A 23,085-nucleotide genomic window follows, 5' to 3' on the forward strand; every position below is an offset into this window, starting at 1 on the left:
TCAGTTTTTCTTTGTTTCCTGTAGATCCAGATGATCCCGACAGCAACAAGAATCAACAGAGATCCAGCAGCAGCAGAGATCAGCACTAACAGAAAGACTGGAGAACCTGAATGAGGAACTGAAGGAGGATGTGAAGGAGGAGTTGTTGAAGGAGCTGGTGTTGTAGCAGCTTAAGAGAGACAATTGTAATTGTGAGTTAGGGCTGCACGATAATGGTTAAACTGATAATCATAATTATTTTGATTAAAATTATAATCATGATTATTAATAACAATAAGTCTATCTTGTTGGAAAAAAAAACAACAAGAAAAAAAAAATGCTAAAACCAGCCTAAACTTGGTTCGTTTTAGCCAGTCTCCCATCCTGATCTAGCCTGGTAATACCAAACTCTGCTACTTCGCTTTGCTTCGTAGACAGAGTCTGGAAGGGAATAATTGACAAGCGTTTACTTTCTCATGGGGGGTTCTTTTCTGAAGCTTAAAATCATTGGTTACCCGTAAGCCAGTCACATAACATTTGGTTATGACGTGTGTTATGTGCCAGCTCAGCCGCCTTGAACTAGTGGTGGGAAGTTCAGTTCTTTTCCGTGAACCGGATCTTTTGGAAAGTTTGATTCAATAAACTGGTTTAAAAAAACAGTTCACTGGTTCTTTTAAGCTCGACTTAATGACGTTATTGTCGGTGATGTAATTAGGAGGTGGTGGATTAGGAGATACCCCCTGACAATGTAAAGCACTTTACATTTACATTTATTCATTTAGCTGACGCTTTTATCCAAAGCAACTTACAATTGCTATATAGAGGTCAGAGGTCGCACGCATCTGGAGCAACTAGAGGTTAAGTGTTGGTGTCTCACAGTGGATTCGAACCCAGGTCTCTCCGACCAATGGCATGCATCTTATCCACTGCGCCATCACCACCCCGCTTTGAATGCCTAGAAAAGCGCTATAGAAATGTAATTAATCATAACTTTAGTAAGTGAAAAACCTCAACAAAGGTTTACAATTAGGTTTTGCAGCAATGCACCCAAAAACAGTAACAGCAATAATGTGCATATAAGAATTAAATTCTTGAAGATAAATTAGGTGTCATCAGCGCATAACCATGATCCAGTTACTATAATCCATTGCGATTTATTTGTTATTAAATAAATGTATGCCCTTCATTCAAGCCTTCGCTTTACCCGCGCTGGGCGTAGGTTTAGGGGGGGACGCTAGGTACTAGTCCCTATCAATATTTTGAGATGACAAATTTGTCCCCACCAGTATTTAGCAAGCTCCTTTGAACTGCTATTTGGATCGATTCTAACGGCCAGGATGATGACGGCGGCGGGTATCTGACAGGATACATGCGCGGGCCGGGACTACTTTTGTGCTTGCACTAGCAGCGAGCGCGCGTGTGTGTGTGTGTGTGTGTGTGTGTGTGTGCGCGCATGTTGACGACGCCGATGGTAACTGTGCGTTCACACCGCCGGCGTCGAGAGCGTCAAAAATCGCTCTTGCTGCTCTGCTCACGACGCTGCAGAAAGATTTGTGAGCGCTCAGACGCTCTGACGTAGATCGAATGCTTATTTTGTATTTAAAGCGGCCGCAAAGCAAAGTTTGTTGATCTAAATGCTGTTTTATAACAAAGTTCGGGAGGAGCAGTCGCAGTTCATTAACCTGATTAACAAAAGTGGAGACCAATCAGTAATCAACTCATGACAAGGTATAAATAACAGCAGAACCTACCTCTGTTCATTGACAATTTTCAGCATCCCTCCTCCACCCCATTTCTCCTCACTTATAGATCCATCTACTCTTACCACAACCGGGGGGAGTACTCTGGGTTCGGGCCACATCCCGAGCTCGGAGCCCTCCACCCAGACAGCACGCCAAATACGCATAAACTTACTGTATTAATATACGTCCACGTATCACTTTTAATTTATTTTTTATGTCCCTGTACGCAAACAGGGACAAATCATAGGTTATTGCAAACGCGAAACCACAATAATCAACCTGTCCTCCATTGTGCTTGCCCACACTTCCGGAACGGACCAGCGAAACGGACCAGTATTGGCGTCCACTTGCTATTACAAACATTATTACAGTATGTAATGTTTTAACTGCTGCCCTGCCTTCTACTTCTCAAACCTCGTATTTTCTATGATATAGTGCTGGAAAACATGGAGGAACATTGTGTTTCGCAAGTTACCATTGTTTGTTGGTAGAGGCGTGTACCACAGATTGCTTTGCTGACTGCGAATTGTAATTGGTAAACGGTTTTCCAGAATATACCCTGATCTTTTGGTGAATATACCCTGATCTTTTGGTGATTAGGCTTGTTTGAGATGAGCAAAATCTAAAACCGATCAACGGTGATCACTGCGAGATGCATGCCAGTGTTCTGTCGATTTGTCCTACGCTGTCAGATTTTCCTACCTCCCACTAAAACAGTGGGTAGTAAAATTAGACAATGAAAATTGCTACTTTAAAGTTATGGATTATTAATGTCTACACCTACCACAACCCTAATCCTACCCTTACAGTACTGCAAATACCGTAATTATGTGTTATATTCATGGTTGTAGCTAGAAGGGAAACAGTTACAGGAAACCAACAATAAATATTCTTTTCTACCAATTAGATTGCATTTTTATTAAAGTCTACACCTACCCCAACCCTAAAACTACCCTTACAGTAATGCAGATACATAAAATATTGTTGTTTAGCATGAGACAAAGGACGCAATATTGATGTGCGCATGCGCAGTAAACCCTGGTAGGAAAATCTGACGGGTAGGATAAAATGTCATGACACTGGTCAGAAAAATGTCCTAGTTACATGCGCCTTGCTCTGATGTCATGCTGACGTGTGCCAAAAAAACTCTCGCGAAAGCGAGGTGGATGTGTCGGATTGAGCAGTCAAGTGCAGTTGCTCTCCACCGACTGTGCTATTCAAAAGCATGATGGGAATCTATGGAGTCAAAATAATGCCGTATATATATGCAAAAAAAATTAAGTTTTGCAAAAGAAAATACAATTTTAAGTATTGAGGAAAATAATTTTGCTTTTTGCAAACAAAAATAAAGAATTGCAAAAGAAAATAAAGTGTTGGGAGAAAAAAAAAGAAGTGTTGTAAACAAAAATAAAGAATTGCAAAACATAAATGAAAAATTTTCCATGGTCATATCTACTAATTTATTTGCAACGCTGCATTTATTTTGCATGTCATTACCTTTGCACTTCACTTTTCTGCGCGTCTTGTTGCACTGTTTTGACGTGGGGGTGGAGTCAAGGGACGGGGGGGGGGGGGGGGGGGGGCTGTACAACATGCCTCGAGACACAGCTCACTGATCCAGGTACTGTCATGATGAGCAGAGGCTTGCGAGTAGTGATGGGAAGTTCGGTTCTTTTCTGCAAACCGGTTCTTTCAGACGGTTTGATTTAATAAACCGGTTGAAAAAAACAGAGCATTCGCTTGATTGGACTGAGCGAAGGAGTTGAAGGTCGGGATATGGTTGAATTCTTTAAGACATGGCTGCCGAGCGTGCTGGGAGAAGAGAACTTTGGCACTCCAATTATGATCGAGCGTGCACACCGCGTTCCGGCAGTGCAAAATCCCGGGAAAGGCTCCGCGGCCCATCCTGATTCGCCGTCTTAGATTTCAGGATCGTGAAACTATCCCACGTATCACCCGAGATAAAGCCCCAATTTCTGTTGGTGGAAAGAGAGTCAGCTTTTTCCCAGATTTCTCATCAAAGGTGATGAACCGCAGAAGAGGGATGATTCCAGCGCTTAAGGCATTAAAGGAAAAGAATGTCAAGTGTCATCTTATCCCGCTCATATTCACATTCTTATGGAGGATGGTGGAACACTGTTCTGTCACATGTTGGACAAAGCCCTCAAGTTTCTGTCGGAACATGAATGAGTTGTAGTTGACGTGGCGGAGTCTGCAATGTTTTGGGATGGATACAGTCTCATACTTATCCCAGATCGATCTGACTCAGTGATTATTTGTTAGATCTGGACAAGTGAGTGATTTTGTTAAACTGATATTTTGGAAACTTGATAATCTTTGGTCGCCTGCGATTTTATCTGATTATGGACTGAAATCAGACTTGGACAGTTTATCTCTGATGGGCGGCTGCACTTGATTGGGTCTGTAATAGAGTTCAATAAGTTTGGGGCATTATTATTATTACTGATAGAGTTTTTTTTTTTTTTTTTGGAGAGATACATGTCAACATTTCAAAAACAGGGTGATAGTGGATCAATCAGGATAATGTTCATTTTTTATGTGGGTATTTTATATGGCAATTTTAATACCATAGATTATAAATGACAACAAAGCCTTTGAATTTTTTGACATTTAATACTAAGGGTCTACATAGTCCAATCAAAAGAAAAAGAGTCTATATGTACCTTAAGAAGTTGGGGAAAGAAATAGTTTTCTTGCAGGAAACCCATTTAACAGACTTTGAGCATAAAAAATTAAAAAGGGAATGGGTAGGCCAAGTGTTTGCATCCTCGTTTAATTCTAAGTCAAGGGGAACGGCTATACTGATAAATAAAAATATCCCTTTTACAGTTACAAAATCGGTACTCGACCCTTCAGGAAGATACGTAATGATACAAGGGCACTCTGAATATTGGACGATGTTAAATATATATGCTCCAAATATTCAAATATCACTTGTTTATACAAAATGTTTTCCTTCAAATTGCTCAATCATCAGGCTCACTCTTGGTAGGTGGGGACTTTAACCTTTGTGTCGAGTCGACAATGTACTTGATAGATCTTCAACAAGACCATTGGCTATTTCTAAAGCAGCTCAATCTACAGTACCACTGCTTTTATGAAAGATTTAAATCTAACTGATGTTTGGAGGCATGAACATCCACAAGATAGAGATTACTCTTTTTATTCACATCCTCATGATACACACACTCGTATAGATTATTTTTTGTTATCCACCCAACTTTTATATTGTGTGATGGATGTTGAATATCTTCCTTGTTTATCGAGTGACCATTCTCCCCTTGTAATGTCATTTTCCATCCCAGAAAAAATAGGACGAACTTATAGGTGGAGGCTAAATCCCATTCTTCTTAGAAAATCAGAATTCCAAAAATGTATTAGAGAACAAATCGATACTTTTCAGTCTACGTATAAACCTCCTTGTTCCAATAGCTTCATATTATGGGACACTTTAAAGGCTTATCTTAGGGGCCATTGTATTGCATATATAAAGGTGTTAATAAAAAAAAAAAAAATTGAATGAGCTAGAATCCAAAATCTTAGCACTTGAAAAATATACCATAAGGATTCAGAATAAGGATGTTTATAGGGAATTACTTAAAGGTCCCGTTCTTCATGATCCCATGTTTTAAACTTTAGTTAGTGTGTAATGTTTTTGTTGGAGTATAAATAATATCTGTAAAATTTTAAAGCTCAAAGTTCAATGCCAAGCGAGATATTTTATTTAACAGAATTTGCCTACATCGAACGACCAGTTTGGACTACATCCCTCTACTTCCTGCAGGAATGATGTCACTAAAACAGTTTTTTTTTTTTTACTAACCTCCACCCATAGGAATACACAAAAAAGGGGGCGTGGTCTTGGTAGCGCTCACACGGAGAAGGAGTTGCATTTGAAGAGTGTGTTTGTCACCATGTCTTCGAAACGCTGTTATTTTCATCTCGGAGTCCAATCATCTTTGTTTGGGCTTCCCAGGGACGCTGTACTTAGAGATCAATGGTTACAATTTATGTTTAACTCGGTTCCCGAAAATTATAATCCACATGTAAAACTATGTGCAGCACATCTTGCCGGGGGCAGCTTCCTCAATCTCAATAAGTTTAATGCCGGATTCGCACAAAGATTATTCCTGAAAGATGGAGCAGTTCCCTCTTTGTCTGGAGAAGGCGTTGTTTATGGACCACAACCGGTAAGTGTATTTTATTATTTAAGTTGGTGCGTTTAACAGTTTCTGTAACTTATTACACAAAGGGCAACGCTGTTTAGCTTTGTTAACTAGATGGTAGGGCTGTGCAAAAAATCGAAATGCAATTTTCATGCACATCTCGTCAGTAAAGGCGTTCTGTGATTAGAAGTACTAATCTCCAGCATGTGCGTTCAGGTCAGGATTGCCAGGTTTTCAAAACAAATCCTGCCCACTTGCTTCTCAAAACAACTCCAAAACTAGCCCAATCACGTTTCCAGGAGGGTAACTTGTGCTAAGCTGCTGTCGAATCACAACACAGGAACCGCTGGCACAATCAGAACTCGTTACGTATTTGTAGAGGAGCGACTTCATAGAACAAGGAAGTCATCAGCCCGTTTTTATGACAGTGAAAACAGCGGTATACAGATAAGTGAATTGTGTGAAAATTACTGTTTTTTTTACACGCGAAACATGAACACATGTTATATTGCACACTGTAAACACAATCAAAGCTTCAAAATAACACGTAAAACATGACCTGAAAAAACGGAGTATAATAAAATGAACACCTACCATGCAGAGAGGGCTATTATTAGTTCTAATCAGCGTTATTATGAGCTTGGCGAGAAAGCTCATAAAGTTTTGGCCTGGCAATTAAAACGTGATGAAGAGAAACGAACGATAAACGCTATAAATACAGGTAACGTGGAAACATCCACACACTTGAGGAGATCCCAGAAGAACCAGAGCCCATCTTGACCACCAAGTTATTTGTTAACCCCATCCAGTGGGACCTAGATGAAATACTTTGCGAACAATCACAACACCAGCCCATCCCACCTGCATGCCCACCTGGGAAAGTGTATGTGTACGAAGATCACCATAGACCCCTCATCTTCCATGCACACTCCTCCATAGGAACAGGTCACCCCGGGGTAAATAAAACTCTCGCTTCATTACAACGCAAATACTGCTGGCCAGGAATGCAAGAAGATGTCCAGGAATTCATCAGGGGGTGTGCCCTTTGTGCAATGACAAAAGTCCCGTGACAACTAATCACTGGGAAATTGATCCCCTTGCCGGTTCCACATCGCCCTTGGTCCCATATCGGGGTGAATTTCATCACTTACCTCCTTGTTTCAGATGGTAAAACATGTATACTAGTAGCCATAGACAGATTTTCTAAAGCATTCAAATGAATTCCCCTTGAGAGCTTTACCCACAGCCTTCGAGACTGCAGAGCTCCTGTTTGAACATGTGTTTTGTAACTTTGGAATTCCGGAGGACATCGTGTCGGATCGAGGACCCCAGTTTCTCAATCTCAAGGGTATGGCGGGCGTTCTACGCAGTACTCAATGTCATTGTAAGTCTCACTTCCGGCTATCACCCCCAAAAAATAGACAGACAGAACGCAAAATTCAAGATATCAGTCCCTTCCTTCGAACCTTTTGCCATCAAAACCAAAACCTCTGGAACCGTTACTTAGTCTGGGCAGCATATGCACAAAACTCACTCCGACAGTCATCCACAAAACTGACCCCTTTCCAGTGTGTTTTAGGCTACCAACCTCCTCTGTTCCCCTGGTCGGGTGAGCCATCTGAGGTCCTTGCAGTTAACACCTGCTTCCAGAACAGTGAAAGGGTATAGAACAGGCACATCACCATCTCCAGCAGGCCGTAAATCGTCACCAACGCTTTGCAGATACTTACCGAAGTCAAAATCCCACATATCAACACAACCCTGCAGAAGACTAAGCCCTAAGTATATAGGACCTTTTCGAGTGGAGCGACAGATAAACCCTGTTACTTACCGACTCAATACTGGATACACCCCACCTTTCACATTTCTCTGTTAAAACCCCGTCACTTACCTGTCTCTCTTCCCTCTGCAGACCCGGTCCCTGACGACAACCCCCCGTTACCACCCATTGACGCTGAACCCATCTCCAAAGTGAGAGAGATTCTACACTCCCGACGTAGTGGTGGGCGACTAGAATACTTAGTAGACTGGGAGGATTTTGGACCAGAACAAAGATGTTGGGTACCTCGTCAAGATATCCTCGACCCCAATCTGCTCACAGAGTTCCATGCCCAACATCCGGAAAAACCCGCTCCACGACCCCGAGGCAGGCCCTCACGATATCGGAGAGCTAGGTCCGCTGGCGTGGACCCTGGAGGTGGGGGGGTAGTGCCAGGGATCAGGCAAGCCCGATTTCAGCCAATCCACAATGCTCACATTCCCCTGAGTTCTAACCAGCCACACCTGCTCCGCATCAATGATCCAATCAGAGCACTATAAAACACTCACCCCAGCTTCAGTTCTCCGTCAAGCCTCTAACAGAAACAGACCCTCCGTACTTGTCTCCTGAGCTCCTGACACTTCACTGCCAACCAGACGTAACATATACTCACCCTTTTGTAACACTAACTTGTGTCCCTGTTCTGCTGCCCCCTGGACCTAGGAACACTCGTTACCTGTGGTCCAACGGTCTCTGTAGTCTCCTGTGTATATCCTGAGCTGGTATAAAATTCGGCCTCTGTAAAGGAAGAGAACAAATATGAGCGATCTGTGACTGTGGCTGTGACACTCCTGAATCAAACGTACTTACCTGTCTACGATCCAGTCCCCTGTGTTCATCGTACTGCCCGCACTTGAAAACACAAAGTATTCACCGAGCACTTGAATCACTAATAAACACTGTGTACTGAATTCACCTACCTTTGTCTCCCGTGCATATCCTGACAAAAGTAAATGAACAAAACCATTTTTTTTAAGTTTGGGCTCATAAATATTAGATCACTTACACCCAAAGCAGTTATTGTAAATGAAATTATTGCAGATAATAGTTTTGATGTACTCTGCTTGACTGAAACCTGGCTAAAACCAAATTATTATATTGGTCTAAATGAGTCTACTCCACCAAACTATTGTTATAAGCAGGGCCGTCGCTTGTGGGGTGAAAGGTTACTCTAGCTGTTACTCGCGCACTGTGTTCGGTGCGCACGCGGAGAGAGAGCTGCATCACAGACAGCAACACTGAACCCAGCTCTCTTCTGCGAAGTTCTCCTCGAACTTCCTCCTGCACCTGAACGAACAAATACAAATCACAGTTAAACAAACAGAAAAGGATGTGAAAGAGCCCAATTCAGCACCCGCGGTGTTCTGGTGTTCAGGACTCACACAGAGAGAGGCGTCTCAAAACGCTTGAACACTGTATTTGCCTTATTTCGCTCTTGTCAGTTGTGTCTTAAGTGAAAGTAAAAAGTTTAGAAAAAATTCTGATTTGTATTATATTTGATGGATACATTGTCTCTTAAAGTGACCGCGCCTAATTTAGATATATAGCTGCTGTATTGTTAATCCAAGAAAATGAAAGAAAGAAAATCACACACTGCTCTTGACTGAATTACTTTGTAGTTTTAACAATAATTAAAGCTGCAGTACGTAACTTTTGTAAAAATGTATTTTTTACATATTTGTTAAACCTGTCATTATGTCCTGACAGTAGAATATGAGACAGATAATCTGTGAAAAAATCAAGCTCCTCTGGCTCCTCCCAGTGGTCCTATTGCCATTTGCAGTTACAGACCGCTCCCGGTAAAAAACAACCAATCAGAGCTGCGGTCCGTAACTTTGTTTGTGTTCAAAATGTAGAAAAATTTATATAATAAGTGAGTACACCATGAATCCATTTTCCAAACCGTGTTTTTAGCTTGTCCTGAATCACTAGGGTGCACCTATAATAAGTGTTTATATTCGGACTATTTTAGATTGCTTCGGGGGTACCGTGGCGGAGTAACCCACTACCTTTGTGATTCTTCATAAACATAAAACAGAGAGAAGTAGTTCCGGCTACGATGTTCTTCCGCAAGATGCAAGCAGTTTTGTTTATTAACCGCTAGAGCATCAAAAGTTACCTACCGCAGCTTTAATGCACAGTCAAACCAGCAATTATTCAGACACCAGATATAATTTTTTTTATATTTTTTTTTTACTAGTAGGTGCAGGACACTATAAAACTTTTATGCAAGTGAGTACAGCAAAATAAAGTGAACTGTGACATATTATACCCAAAAGTTCTTCATACAGTGGACCACTAGTGAAATTGATTGATAATAATAATAATAATAATAATAATAATAATAATAATAATAATAATAATAAAATTGGGACCAAATTATTCAGCACCATGTTTTGCTTATGTGTTTTTTCCTGAATTGCTAATAGAACCTTTTCACACCACAATCTAAACAAATTTAAGCATTGCTTGGTAATTGGTCAACAAAGTATTGATAGATGTGTAAATATTGTCATACTAACAGTTGTCTGAAGTTTTTGCATATTGTAATTCATTAGATATCTTTCTATCAAATTTAGCTAACCTTATCAAGATTAATTTGTTCTGACAGTTTAACTGAGATCTTGTAATATTTTATTACCATTTTCCAAACTATAGCAAGTAAACTGTGATAATGTGAGAAATATGTTGAAGGTGTCTGAATACATTTTGGTTTTGATTGTATATTTAATTTTTACATTGAACACTATGTAGTGTTATTTTACATTTAATTGTTCTGTACCTGGACACCTACAAACTTGAAAAAAACTTAAACATTGTGTAAATAGCACAGATAAATAAATAGAAGGAACATGCAAATTAAAAAAAAAAAAAAAATTTCCAACAGGGCCCACTGATACAACCTTCACCGGGGCCCCACAAACCCCAGCTACGGTACTGGTTATAAGCATGAGCCCCGTCAGACTGGACGTGGCGAAGGTTTTGCAACAATATATAGTGATATTCTCAATGTTACCCAGAAAACAAGATACAGGTTTAACTCATTCAAAATACTTTTGCTTAATGTTACACTGTCAGACATGCAAAAGAAATCTACTGTGTCTCTTGCCCTGGCTACGGTGTATAGACCACCAGGGCCGTATACAGAATTCTTAAAAGAATTTGCAGAAAATGCTGGACTTTTGGTAGTTCCCATAGCAAAGTCCACTTAAGGAGGTAGAGCTTTTTCACATTTGGCTCCCAAACATTTGGCTCATTTGTTTAAATCTAGATTAAAAACGCATCTCTTTCGCCAACCATTCGAATAATGCATCTCATAATTTGTGACTGCAGTTTTATCTGATCAAATGCACATTCTTATGCTTTAGCTTGGGTTAAACTAATTAATTTGACTTTGTTGGATCAGCAGCTATGCTAATGATGTCTCTATTTGTTTCTATGTTTTGCTACGGGTAACTAGGATTTACACAAGCTCCAGTCTGGATCCAGAACACCTGAGAAGAGATGATGCTGACCCTCAGAGGACCTCAGATGATGCTAACCCTGAATCTACAAACAGAACTAACAAATATTGCTACAAGTGTGACTGCATCATATAACAATTGCTGTTAATAATGTTTATCGTCTGTCTGAATACGTCTTGTATTAATTTTTCTGAAAAATCCTGTCATACGTCCACAAACTGACAGTCACCACTTATAAGCTACTACTAAATATTGTAGAAACATAATTTTCTGTAAAGTTGATTTGTAATGTAAAAAGCGCAATACAAAAAAACTTGAATAGAATTGAACTAAATCGAACGATTGTTCGCAAATCGGACATCAAGTTGTTACCATGAACATCTGCTGTTTATTTCTCTTGATGTGCACACTTTTATATCATTAAAATGTGTATTGTTTAATTTGGTTAACTGCAAGTGTATTAACAGTGTTTGTTTAAAATCTCTTAACTTGTGTGAGGATGCCAGCCAGAGCACAGAAGCGGTTTTTGTTTACATTAGTTCGGAGTTACTGCTAGTTTTAACTATGCTTTTGGGAAACGCAGCCCTGAAGAGTTTTGTAAATAATAGCATATACTGTAAATGGCCTGACATGCCAATAAATAATTTTTTACTGGAAGTACAGGAAGTGTCCGACTTCAAAGGTCTTTTTTGACCCTTCCCCTTACTGCAGCCGCCTACTCTCACATACATTTCAGGCGAGGCAAGGCACATCTCAAACAAGCCTACTGATTCTTAACTGATTCTGTGCTAATGTTATGAGCATGGGCGTAGGGTTGGTCTCAGCTTGCTTTGGTGGGGACACCCCCTCCCCCCGGGAATTCTTTTGTTGTAAGATACCAGTGATTTAATGGTGATTTCCTTTTTTATTTCAGACTGTTGGCAATACAGAACAGAATATCATAATACAGGAGTGAATGTACTTCATCTCATTAAATTGTATCCTGACCCCGATATACCATCCTGTATACTGTCCCTAAAGAGCTAGTATAACTGTATAATCTCATAAATTGCATTTTCAAAAAATAAAAACCTGAGACTAAGGCTGGGCGATATATCTAACGATATGATCATGCGCATCTCATCAGTAAAGCTGCTTCCGTGATCACCGCTAAAATCTCCATCACCTGCTTATAATTGGAGTGGCATTTAATAGACAGCAGAGGTGGGACAAGCAAGTCTTCAAGTCATATCAAAGTCCTCAAAGGGTTAAAGTTAATGAGATAATTAAGTGATTAATTAAATGATGATTGTACATTAGTGATGAACTTCTGCTGTTAACAATCAACATCACTGAAGTAAAGCGAAACACAAGAACTACAACTGAATTTAGCCACAGCCTTCAACTGAAAAAAAAAGTAAAGAAAAAAAAACACTATGCCACCATAATTGTGGTCAGGGTTTGCTTTAGGTAGTCTCTTGACCCTTTTATTAGTTCAAACCAATTTGATTCAAAACAATTTCAATATTGTTTTTGCAACAAACATGTATGCATTGCTGAATCAAACCTTGTAGTGACAGATGATCTTATGTGTTTTCTGCTTATAACTCACGATGACTTGGACATCATGAGATAGTCTTCTTTGGATTGTTGACTGACATTCAGCTTTTACCAGAGTTGGGACTTTCAAGTCACATGAAGTCTTCAAGTTATATCCCAAGTTCTCAAAGGGTTAAAGTTAATGAGATAATTAAGTGACTAATTAAATGATGATTGTACATTAATGATGGACACCTGCTGTTCTTGAGAATTACAGAGGATCAGATGTTGATGTTTTATTGGTTAAAGTAAGTGAATTTTAAATCTACTAAGTGCATACAAAATTTGAAAAGCTATACTCTGTAGACACACACAGACATCAAGAACCAGCATATGACTCTCAACAGTGGTGACAATCAACAAAATGTTGCATGCTGGGTAAAACCTTAGTAAAAACTCCCATCATGCACTGCAGTATGAAAAATTGTCACCACTGTTGAGGATCGTGTGATAAGTGTGTTTGTCTAAAAACCTGAACTGATTGTCTTCTTTTGTGTCTTTCAACATTGAAGCATTGTGATTTTTTTTTTACTTCAGTTCAGTAATAGCTGAGTGTCAGTCTACTATCCAAAGATAAACACAATTTCATGATGTTCAGTCATCATGAGTTATAATCAGAAAACACATAAGATCATCTGTTACTGCAAGGTTCGACTCAGCAATGCATACATGTTTGTTGCGAAAACAATATTGTAATTGTTTTGAATCAAATTGGTTTGAATTAGTAAAAGGGTCAAGAGACTATAAGCAAACCTTGACCACAATTATGGTGGCATAGTGTTTTTTTTTTTCTTCAGTTGAAGGCTGTGGCTAAATTCAGTTGTAGTTCTTGTGTTTCTCTTTACTTCAGTGATGTTGATTGTTAACAGCAGGTGTTCATCATTAATGCACAATCATCATTTAATTAGTCACTTAATTATCTCTTTAGCTTTAACCCTTTGAGGACTTGAATATGACTTGAAGACTTGCTTGTGACTTGAAAGTCCCACCTCTGATAGACAGAGCCGTAGATCGCTGACAAGCCACGCCATATCGCGTTCATTATCGAAGGCGATTCATCTGCGGTAATGAACGCGATATGGCGTGGCTTGTCAGCGATCTATGGCTCTGTCTATTAAATGCCACTGCAGTTATAAGCAGGTGATGGAGATTTTAGCGGTGATCACGGAAGCAGCTTTACTGATTAGATGCGCACGATCATATTGTTAGATATATCGCTAGATATATCGCCCAGCCCTACCTGAGACTGTGTAATGCTGAACAACCAAAGGTTTTATTAACATAAGTATTTACACTAACAAAAAATACTCTGCCACAAGGAAACAAATCTAAATAAATAAATATAATAACCTTTTTTCTAATATAAACACTATTTACCCTCCAGTACACTCACGTTTATGTTGACTGCAAGATTCCAACCCACACAGCAAAGGCTTCTGGAACGGACCCGCGAAACGGACCCGTATCGGCGTCCACTTGCGCACAATGACGGATCCGAAACGAAGGTGGATCGCGGACCCGTTGCTCCGCGCTGCATCCGCGATTAAAACCTTACCTCCATGGCGGGTCCGTTTTGGATTTTGAATTTTTGGCAGAATTTTTTGATTCTCAAATAAAATAAATGAATAGCCTGAAGGTGCCTGTCATCTTTGTGATGAACCAGCATAAAATCAGGGTTTCATCCCAATTGTTTTTTAATTTAATATTGAAATGAATTTACTTCAAACCTGCACTCACTTACTAGAAATAAACCAGAAATTATTCTATCAGTGTCAGAATTTTTTTTTACCATTAGGGGCAAATTAGTGTTATTAACCATGTCGTATTAGGCCTAAATATGTATGTCATCCTTAATGTTAAATTAGATAACATGTACAAACCGATTCCAAAAAAGTTGGGACACTGTACAAATTGTGAGCAAAAAATAACAAACTGCAATAACTGAATATAACTATTGTTATAAAATAACAATAACTGCATAACAAACAGGAATCCTACTGTAATGGAAATCACAACATATGTTCAGGAACACAATCCACCGTGCCATTCGCTGTTACTGGCTAAAACTCTATAGGTCAAAAAAGAAGCCATATCTAAACATGATCCAGAAGCGCATGCGTTTTCTCTGGGCCAAGGCTCATAAAATGGACTGTGGCAAAGTGGAAAACTGTTTTGTGGTCAGACAAATCAAAATTTGAAGTTCTATTTGGAAAACTGGGAAGCCATGTCATCCGGACTAAAGAGGACCAGGACAACCCAAGCAGTTATCAGTGCTCGGTTCAGTAGCCTGCATCTCTGATGGTAAGGGGTTGCATGAGTGCGTTATGGTCAGAGGTGGGAAGTCCAGGGGCCAAAGAGTAAAAGTCCTGCCATATTTTTGTTCCACCCATGAACTCATCAGCCGATTTCACCAGAGGAGGAACCAAGTCATTCCTTCCAAGTCACAAACAAGTCTTGAGTCAAATCCCAAGTCCTCAAAGAGTTAAAGTTAATGAGATAATTAAGTGACTAATTAAATGATAATTCTGCATTAGTGATGAACACCTGCTGTTAACAATCAACATCACTGAAGAAAAGAGAAACACAAGAACTACAACTGACTATAAGCACAGCCTTGGATGAAATCAATTAAAAAAAAAAAAAAAAAAAACCTTTGCCACCATAATAGTGGTGAGTATTTGCTTCAGTTGATATCTTGAGCCTTTAAGCGGTTTTCACAAATTTTATTCTATACAATTGCATTATTGTTTTGCAGCAAACATTTGTGCAATGCTGATACAACTCTTGATCTAGCAGGTGACTTATGCTTTTGGTGACTGTATGATCTTGATTAAATTTCTTGATTATATGAGAAGAGTTCGTGGCTTAGTTGTTAGAGAGAACTGCTGTGAATTCACTGCTCTGTCTGTGCACTTTGGATGGGTTAAATACAGAATATGATTTCTGAGTAGGGGTCACCACACTTAACTGTATGTCACTTTCACAAAAAAGAGAGAAATCTCATTATGCAAATTTCCACCATATAATGCTTTATAACCAGAGGTGGGAAGTCCAGGGGCCAAAGAGTAAAAGTCCTGCCATATTTTTGTTCCACCCATGAACTCATCATCCGATTTCACCAGAGGAGGAACCAAGTCATTCCTTCCAAGTCACAAATGAGTCTTGAGTCAAATCCCAAGTCCTCAAAGAGTTAAAGTTAATGAGATAATTAAGTGACTAATTAAATGATGATTGTGCATTAATGATTAACACTTGCTGTTATTGAGAATTACAGAGGATCAGATGGTGATGTTTTATGTACCCTATGCCAAGGGTACAAAAGCTGTAACTTTGAGGGTACACTCTCAGAAAATAAAGTACATAATTGTACATTTAGGGGTACAATAGCTTGTCACTGGTGCTGTACCCTTGTGATTTGTACCTTAAGAGACCAGTTTTGTACAGAGGTGGGAAGTCCAGGGGCCAAAGAGTAAAAGTCCAGCAGCTGATTTCACCAGAGGAACCAAGTCATTCCTTCCAAGTCACAAACGAGTCTCAAGTTAAATCCCAAGTCCTCAAAGAGTTCAAGTTAATGAGATAATTAAGTGACTATTGAATGTGCATTAGTGATGAACACCTGCTGTTATTGAGAATTACAGAAGATCAGATGTGGATGTTTTATTGGTTAAAAAGATGCCACCATCATGGAGATAAGTGTTTGGTTTAATTGTGCTCTTGACCCTTGACTTGTTGTGCTAGATCTTTCTCTGTAGCTCTGCATGGGTTGTTGTGGAGATAACAGAACTGTGACATGTGAAAAACATATAGTTACAATGAGCTGGTTCAACTATATCTCAAATATTTTTGTCTTCTTTCTTATCACATGTCTAGGTTTTGAATAGTTCCAGTGAAACTACAGCATGCACACAAAAAAAGCATTGCTCTAATATTTACAGGATATGGATTCTTTTTATTTGTAACACATATAAAAGTTTGAACTCCAGTGTTTTTTTAGACACACACAGATATCAAGAACCAGCATATGAATCTCTACAATGGTGACAATCAACAAAATGCTTCATGTTGCAATACATTAATTACTCCCATAATGCACTGCAGTATGAATAATAATTTTCACCACTGTTGAGGATCACATGATAAATGTTCATGGCTAAATGCCTAAATCCATTTTTTTTCTTAATATTGAAGTGTTATAAAGCATTATATGGTGGCATTTGCATAATGAGATTTCTCTCTTTTTTGTGAAAGTGACATACAGTTAAGTGTGGTGACCCGTACTCAGAAATCATACTCTGTATTTAACCCATCCAAAGTGCACAGACAGAGCAGTGAATTCACGGCAGTTCTCTCTAACAACTAAGCCACGAACTCTTCTCATATAATCAAGAAATTTAATCAAGATCATACAGTCATCAAAAGCATAAGTCACCTGCTAGATCAAGAGTTGTATCAGCATTGCACAAATGTTTGCCGCAAAATAATAATGCAATTGTATAGAAGCAAATTTGTGAAAACCACTTAAAGGCTCAAGATATCAACTGAAGCAAATACTCACCACAATTATGGTGGCATAGTGTTTTTTTTTTTTTTTTTTTTTTTTTTTTTTCAATTGATTTCATCCAAGGCTTTGCTTAAAGTCAGTTGTAGTTCTTGTGTTTCTCTTTTCTTCAGTGATGTTGATTGTAAACAGCAGGTGTTTATCACTAATGCATCTTCATTTAATTAGTCACTTAATTATCTCATTAACTTTAACTCTTTGAGGACTTGGGATTTGACTCAAGACTCATTTGTGACTTGGAAGGAATGACTTGGTTCCTCCTCTGGTGAAATCGTCTGCTGAGTTCATGGGTGGAACAAAAATATGGAAGGACTTTTACCCTTTGGCCCCTGGACTTCCCACCTCTGTCATTTTCAATGGGCATATATGCGGCTGAAACAGGTAGCCTAGTGCATCCCAAATTTTTCAACATGAACTTTTTAATATAACATTATAGTCATTATGGCCTTTAGAAAAATGATTTTTTTGAGGAGGTTGGGAAGTGCACAATAGGCCCCTGTGGCACAGCCCAAGCTTTTGTTCTTAATGCCATTTTTTACCTTGCATTACTTTTTACTTTTATACTTTAAGTAGTTTTTTAAACCAGTACTTTTACTTGAGTAAAACGCTTGAGTTGATACGTCAACTTCTACAAAAGTCTTTTTAAACCCTAGTATCTATACTTCTACTGGAGTAATGAATGCCAATACTTTTGACACCACTGTTATTCACTTCACTGGTTTGCACTCTATCTGGCCTGTGCTGCTTTATTTAACTTTATTTTTTTATTATTATTACTTTACATGCCCTTGTTGTATAGAGTATTGTATAGTTGTATTAGGGCTGTGCAAAAAAATTTACAGTTACTACACAGAGCCGTAGTCTACCGACAACTAACACAAAATCGTTTTCAAAATCGACTAAGAATCGCCTGCGATTTTAACATCGATTTTGTGTAGATTGTCAGTGAATTACGGCTCGGTGTAGTAAATGCCAACCAGTGTTGCCAAGTCTGTGGTTGTGGTCTTTACTGATGAGATGTGCGTGAAAATCACATTCGATTTTTTTTTTGCACAGCCCTAAGTTGTATTTTATATTTTATCTTAATTTTTTGGCTTTACTGTTAGTGTTATCTGTATGAGCTGTGATAACTGAGAGTAATTCAATTTAAATTCTCTGTATGTATGCAGGCCCGTGGCCAGCTATGAGCTCAATGAGGTCCGGACCTCGGTAAATTTTAAATGTTCGAAAATAAAATTTGTTCTCTGACTGACTAATTTACTGCTAAACTTCTCATGTGAATGTTTGCTTGTATAGTTCACAATGTTTAGCGTCCATGGTGTGAAAATGATCGCTGCAAGACGCTTCTGAAGTGAACAAGTCTTCAGAGAGTTGTGAGCTAGAGCGTGAGACGCAGCCTCCGTTGCCAGATCCAGCTATTATAAGTGTATTTTGACTCGTTGTAACTAAATTTGACACTTTAGAAAGTTCATAGAGTAGGTTGAGGTTTAGGGTCAGCGACAGCTTTATCTTTTCTTATTTCCAAAATATTTGAAATAATTTTGGTTTATTTTATTTATTTCTAGGTTTTGTTTATTTCAATACCAATATCTGGCAACATTGCATCACTGGCATTAGTCTGGCAGTTATCAAAAAAGCCAGTGGCTAATTACAAGTAATAATAAGTACAAATAATAAGTGCAAATAGCAGCATTTTTTAGTGATATGCTATTTACACTATATATTCTATTTATATTATGCTACTTATTGAAAATAGTGGCAATTATCTGCACCTCAGTTTTTTTGTACATTATAAAACAGTATGCAATAATAACTTATTGAGTCTAATTAAATGGATGCCACCTTATTGGGACAATAAAGCCCTTCACACGTACCCTACCCAATACTTTATTTTCAACTTTTTATTTACTTAATTTTCATTGAAAATAAATGCTTTTCTGATGTGATAAGGCGGAATCGAACCTGGGTCTATCACGTCAAAATATGTATGACACACAGTTTATTTTCTGCACCACTAAAGCTGGCAGTTAGGTTTTGTCTTTTGGGTGAAGTCAGTGTAAACAGACACTCCGATCAAAAAAGATTCATTGACCTTTTGTGATAAGTTGTAATTTTACTTAAAAATTATTACACAGCAAAATCTCCAGTGTTAATTTAACACTCTGAGTCTGGACTCATATAAACACTGAAGCAGTGTTAAAAGTAACAATGAAGCAGAGTTGAAGTTGATGATATAATTAAGAAGTTAATTGAGTTATGATTGAGCATTATTGAAGACACCTGATGTTAACAAGCAGACTCACCAAACGAGAAAACTCACAATTTGTGTGTCACCATTATAGTGATCAGTGTTTGCTTTAGTTGGGATCTTGAACCTTCAGTTATTAACTTTAGACTTTGTGTGGCTGTGGTAACATAATTAATAACATACAGACCAGAGCAAAGGCAATCATGTGTGCTATTGTGGTTTGAACTAATTGTCATGTAGCGTCCTGAATGCGTAAGTTCAGGTTTCTTTAATGTATACATAAATTAAGTGGAAAAACCGATAGCATTCAAGCATTTTTTGGCAAAATGTGACATGTTTTTAAAAGTTAGTTCTACATAAAGAAAAAAAAAGTCTTTAGTTTAGATACACAGAAATCAAGAATCAGTGTGAGCATCACAACAACGGTGACCATCAAAAAAGCATGTTGTAGCCAATAAAAAACTCATCCATGGCTCCCATCATGCATTGCGACATGAATAAATTATGAGCTGAACTGTCTTTTTAACTTTTTATTCTAACTATATATTATTTTTGCTGTTTTTATGTGAATTTTTAGTATCTGGTTTTGTGATGTTCAGAGTAGATCTGTTTATCTGGATATGCTGTTTGTCACCGTTGTTGAGATTCATACGCTGATTCTTCTTATCTGTGTGTGCCTAAAATAAACACTCTTTAATAAAAAAAAAATAATAATAATCAGAATCACTTGCCAGAGATGGCTAAAAAATGAATCGAAAATGCAGACGCTTTCATTGTGGAATCAAAGCTGTTACAATCAATAATGGAAGTTTTATTTAGAGAAAACACTGTAAACTAGTTCAGTGACTCAGGTCAAACAACGATTACATGAAAACATAATCATCACCACTCGATGACTTTTGCTCTTGATTTGCCAAACAAATTTTAAATGTGAAAAGCCACAAGCCAAGATCCCAACTAAAGCAAACACTGACCACTATAATGGTGACACACAAATTGTGATTTTCTCGTTTGGTGAGTCTGCTTGTTAACATCAGGTGTCTTCAATAATGCTCAATCATAACTCAATTAACTTCTTAATTATCACATTAACTTCAACTCTGCTTCAGTGTTACTTTTAACACCGCTTCAGTGTTTATATGAGTCCACACTCAGAGTGTTAAATTAACACTGGGGATTTTGCTGTGTATATGAAAATTATTTTAATAAAAATTTACTGAATTAGATCTTACTTATTTTACTATACTGTAATGTTAGTGTTCTGATTAAAACAGTGTAACTGGGGACTCTGAAAACACTGCTTATGAATAATTTGTTAATATTGTACATTTTCATCTGAATACATTAGATAAGTGTTTAATGAATAGTGTTGTCCACTTTGTTTCCAACCGCACTGTTACTAAACTGTAAAGTGAAAATATTGTGTGATTTATTTTGCATTCAGTTAAATATATTTCACAATATAAAGTTGATATTTTATGAGGATTTATTTTTGGTGTTTTTGTTTATATAGGACAGTACAGAAAGTGCACAAGTGGGAGAGAGTGGAGGGGACGAAAGGACCTAGCGCTGGGACTCTTTCAAGGATCACCCGAAGCACAACCACACTGTATGTCCTGGTTCTAACATTTTAGAGTCCCCTTCGGTAGAAATCTCATTCTTCAATGTTGATTCATCCCTGGTACCTGACGTTGTTTTAACGTTGAATCAATGTATATATATATATATATATATTAAGAATAATTATTTTAATAAATATGCCAAATCTGTAGAGCTCAATAAGAAATCAAGTGAGCTGTAATACTCTACTCACCATAGACAGTAACATTGAATCTGTGTGTATCCTCTGAGCTGCTTCTGCTGATGGTCATTTCATAAAGTCCAGAGTCTGTGGTTCTGGTGTTTGTGATGATCAGAGATCCAGTCTGATGATCCAGCTTCAATCTGTCTCTGAATCTCCCATCAGGACCATCAAATATTTTACTGGTCTTTCCATTAATTTCAGCTATACGACTCCTGTTAGTTCCGAATTTCCACTCGATCTCATCATCTGTCTGTATTTCAGTGACATTAATCTGTAGAGTGACAGAATCTCCCTCCTTCACTGACTTCACTGTGTCTGTATCAGCAAACACACCTGATGAACAAACACAAACAGTCTCTCAGTCACATATATTCAAGTTTAATAAAGATTTAACTGAAATTAGCATTAGTCTTGAAGTGAATACAACTTTGGAAAGTTAAAAAGACAGAAACAGAACCGTTTACCCTTATGAAACAAAAATATATTGCAGTAAATTGGAAAATATCATGAAATATATTAGGCATATATTCTTAAATATATTTATTTTTTCCAATATATTGCAATATATTGAAAGCGGCAATCATTTGTATATTTTGCAATATATTATATAATATATGTATCATTAATATATTAATAAATTTATTCAAATATATAATATATTAGAAAATAAAAAGGGAAAATAATATATTACAATATATCACAATACATTTTAAGAAATATATTGGTAAATATATTTTCCTTACGTAAGGGTAAAATGTAAGACTGGGTGCAAAAGACCGACCCTTGAATTCATAATTCTTCATATGTTTTACATTTGAACATTTGATATTGTGTTATGAGCTAGGTAATAGAATAGTGGAAATCTAATTTTAATTTATTGATGGTGAAACTGAACATATTTTAGTTCTACACAAATAGTACATTAATGGAAAAATATAAACATCTTCAACTGGGAATAACTGACTGAACGTACAGTGTTTCTGTTTGGTATCATATCTTAACTGGACAGTGAAACACATCTGAATAATTATAATTGATAAATAGTGAATAATGTTGATTAAACTTGAATCCAGATTATATCTTATAGTTATACCTGGGAATAAAAGCAAGATCAAATCTTCTGACTGGTTTAAACAGTGTTATATTGACCTGAACTAACTTCTACCGTAACAAACAAACTAAAAAATGTGTATAACTTACCAACCAGATGAAAAGAGCACAGACAGAAAAGAACAAGTGTATTTTCTTTAATCATTTTCTTCCAGCAGCTCTGGAGTTTAAAAAGAGAATCTGAGAGCGTTGTGGTCTGTAGTAAAGTCATGCAGAAAAATCAGCATCTACTTCTGTCTCTGTGTCTCGGCTGAGTGAGCATGCGTGTAGTGGGTTGAAGGGTAGTCTAGTTTTGCAACAGTAACTTTTTTTTTTCTTTGGGCTGTGACGTTGTTTTAATCTTGCTGTACTGATATTAGAATTCACAAACAAACAAAAATCTCTTCTTCAAGAGTGCATTGATTCATCAAGTTCTATTTATTTCATTTCTCCCTAAATATAAAATTACTCTGTTGCCCTCCTAAATGTTTGGGCAACTGAGTGGAATATAATTGTATTTTTAAGTGGTACATTAGCATCAGATATTGTCCCAAATACACAGTTGATGTGGATTTGTGATCTCTTCTCGAGTCTTTAGTCATGCATTTTCAAAAAGT

At 37.8% G+C, this 23,085-nt stretch overlaps 1 protein-coding gene across 1 annotated transcript; it reads right to left on the reverse strand.

Annotated features, from left to right (window-relative positions):
* On the reverse strand, nucleotides 1–22,812 carry LOC113040727 (uncharacterized). Its single transcript, XM_026198989.1, has 6 exons — nucleotides 22,580–22,812; nucleotides 21,389–21,712; nucleotides 8,648–8,667; nucleotides 8,538–8,579; nucleotides 8,404–8,465; nucleotides 1–169 (listed from the first exon to the last, which is right to left on the reverse strand). Exons 1-6 carry the CDS (start codon nucleotides 22,698–22,700, stop codon nucleotides 1–3), a joined length of 738 nt encoding a protein of 245 aa, XP_026054774.1. The 5' UTR covers nucleotides 22,701–22,812.
* Nucleotides 22,813–23,085: the final 273 nt, after the last annotated feature.

Source organism: Carassius auratus, chromosome 22 (genome assembly GCF_003368295.1).
Source record: "Carassius auratus strain Wakin chromosome 22, ASM336829v1, whole genome shotgun sequence".
In the NCBI taxonomy this organism is placed as follows: domain Eukaryota; kingdom Metazoa; phylum Chordata; class Actinopteri; order Cypriniformes; family Cyprinidae; genus Carassius; species Carassius auratus.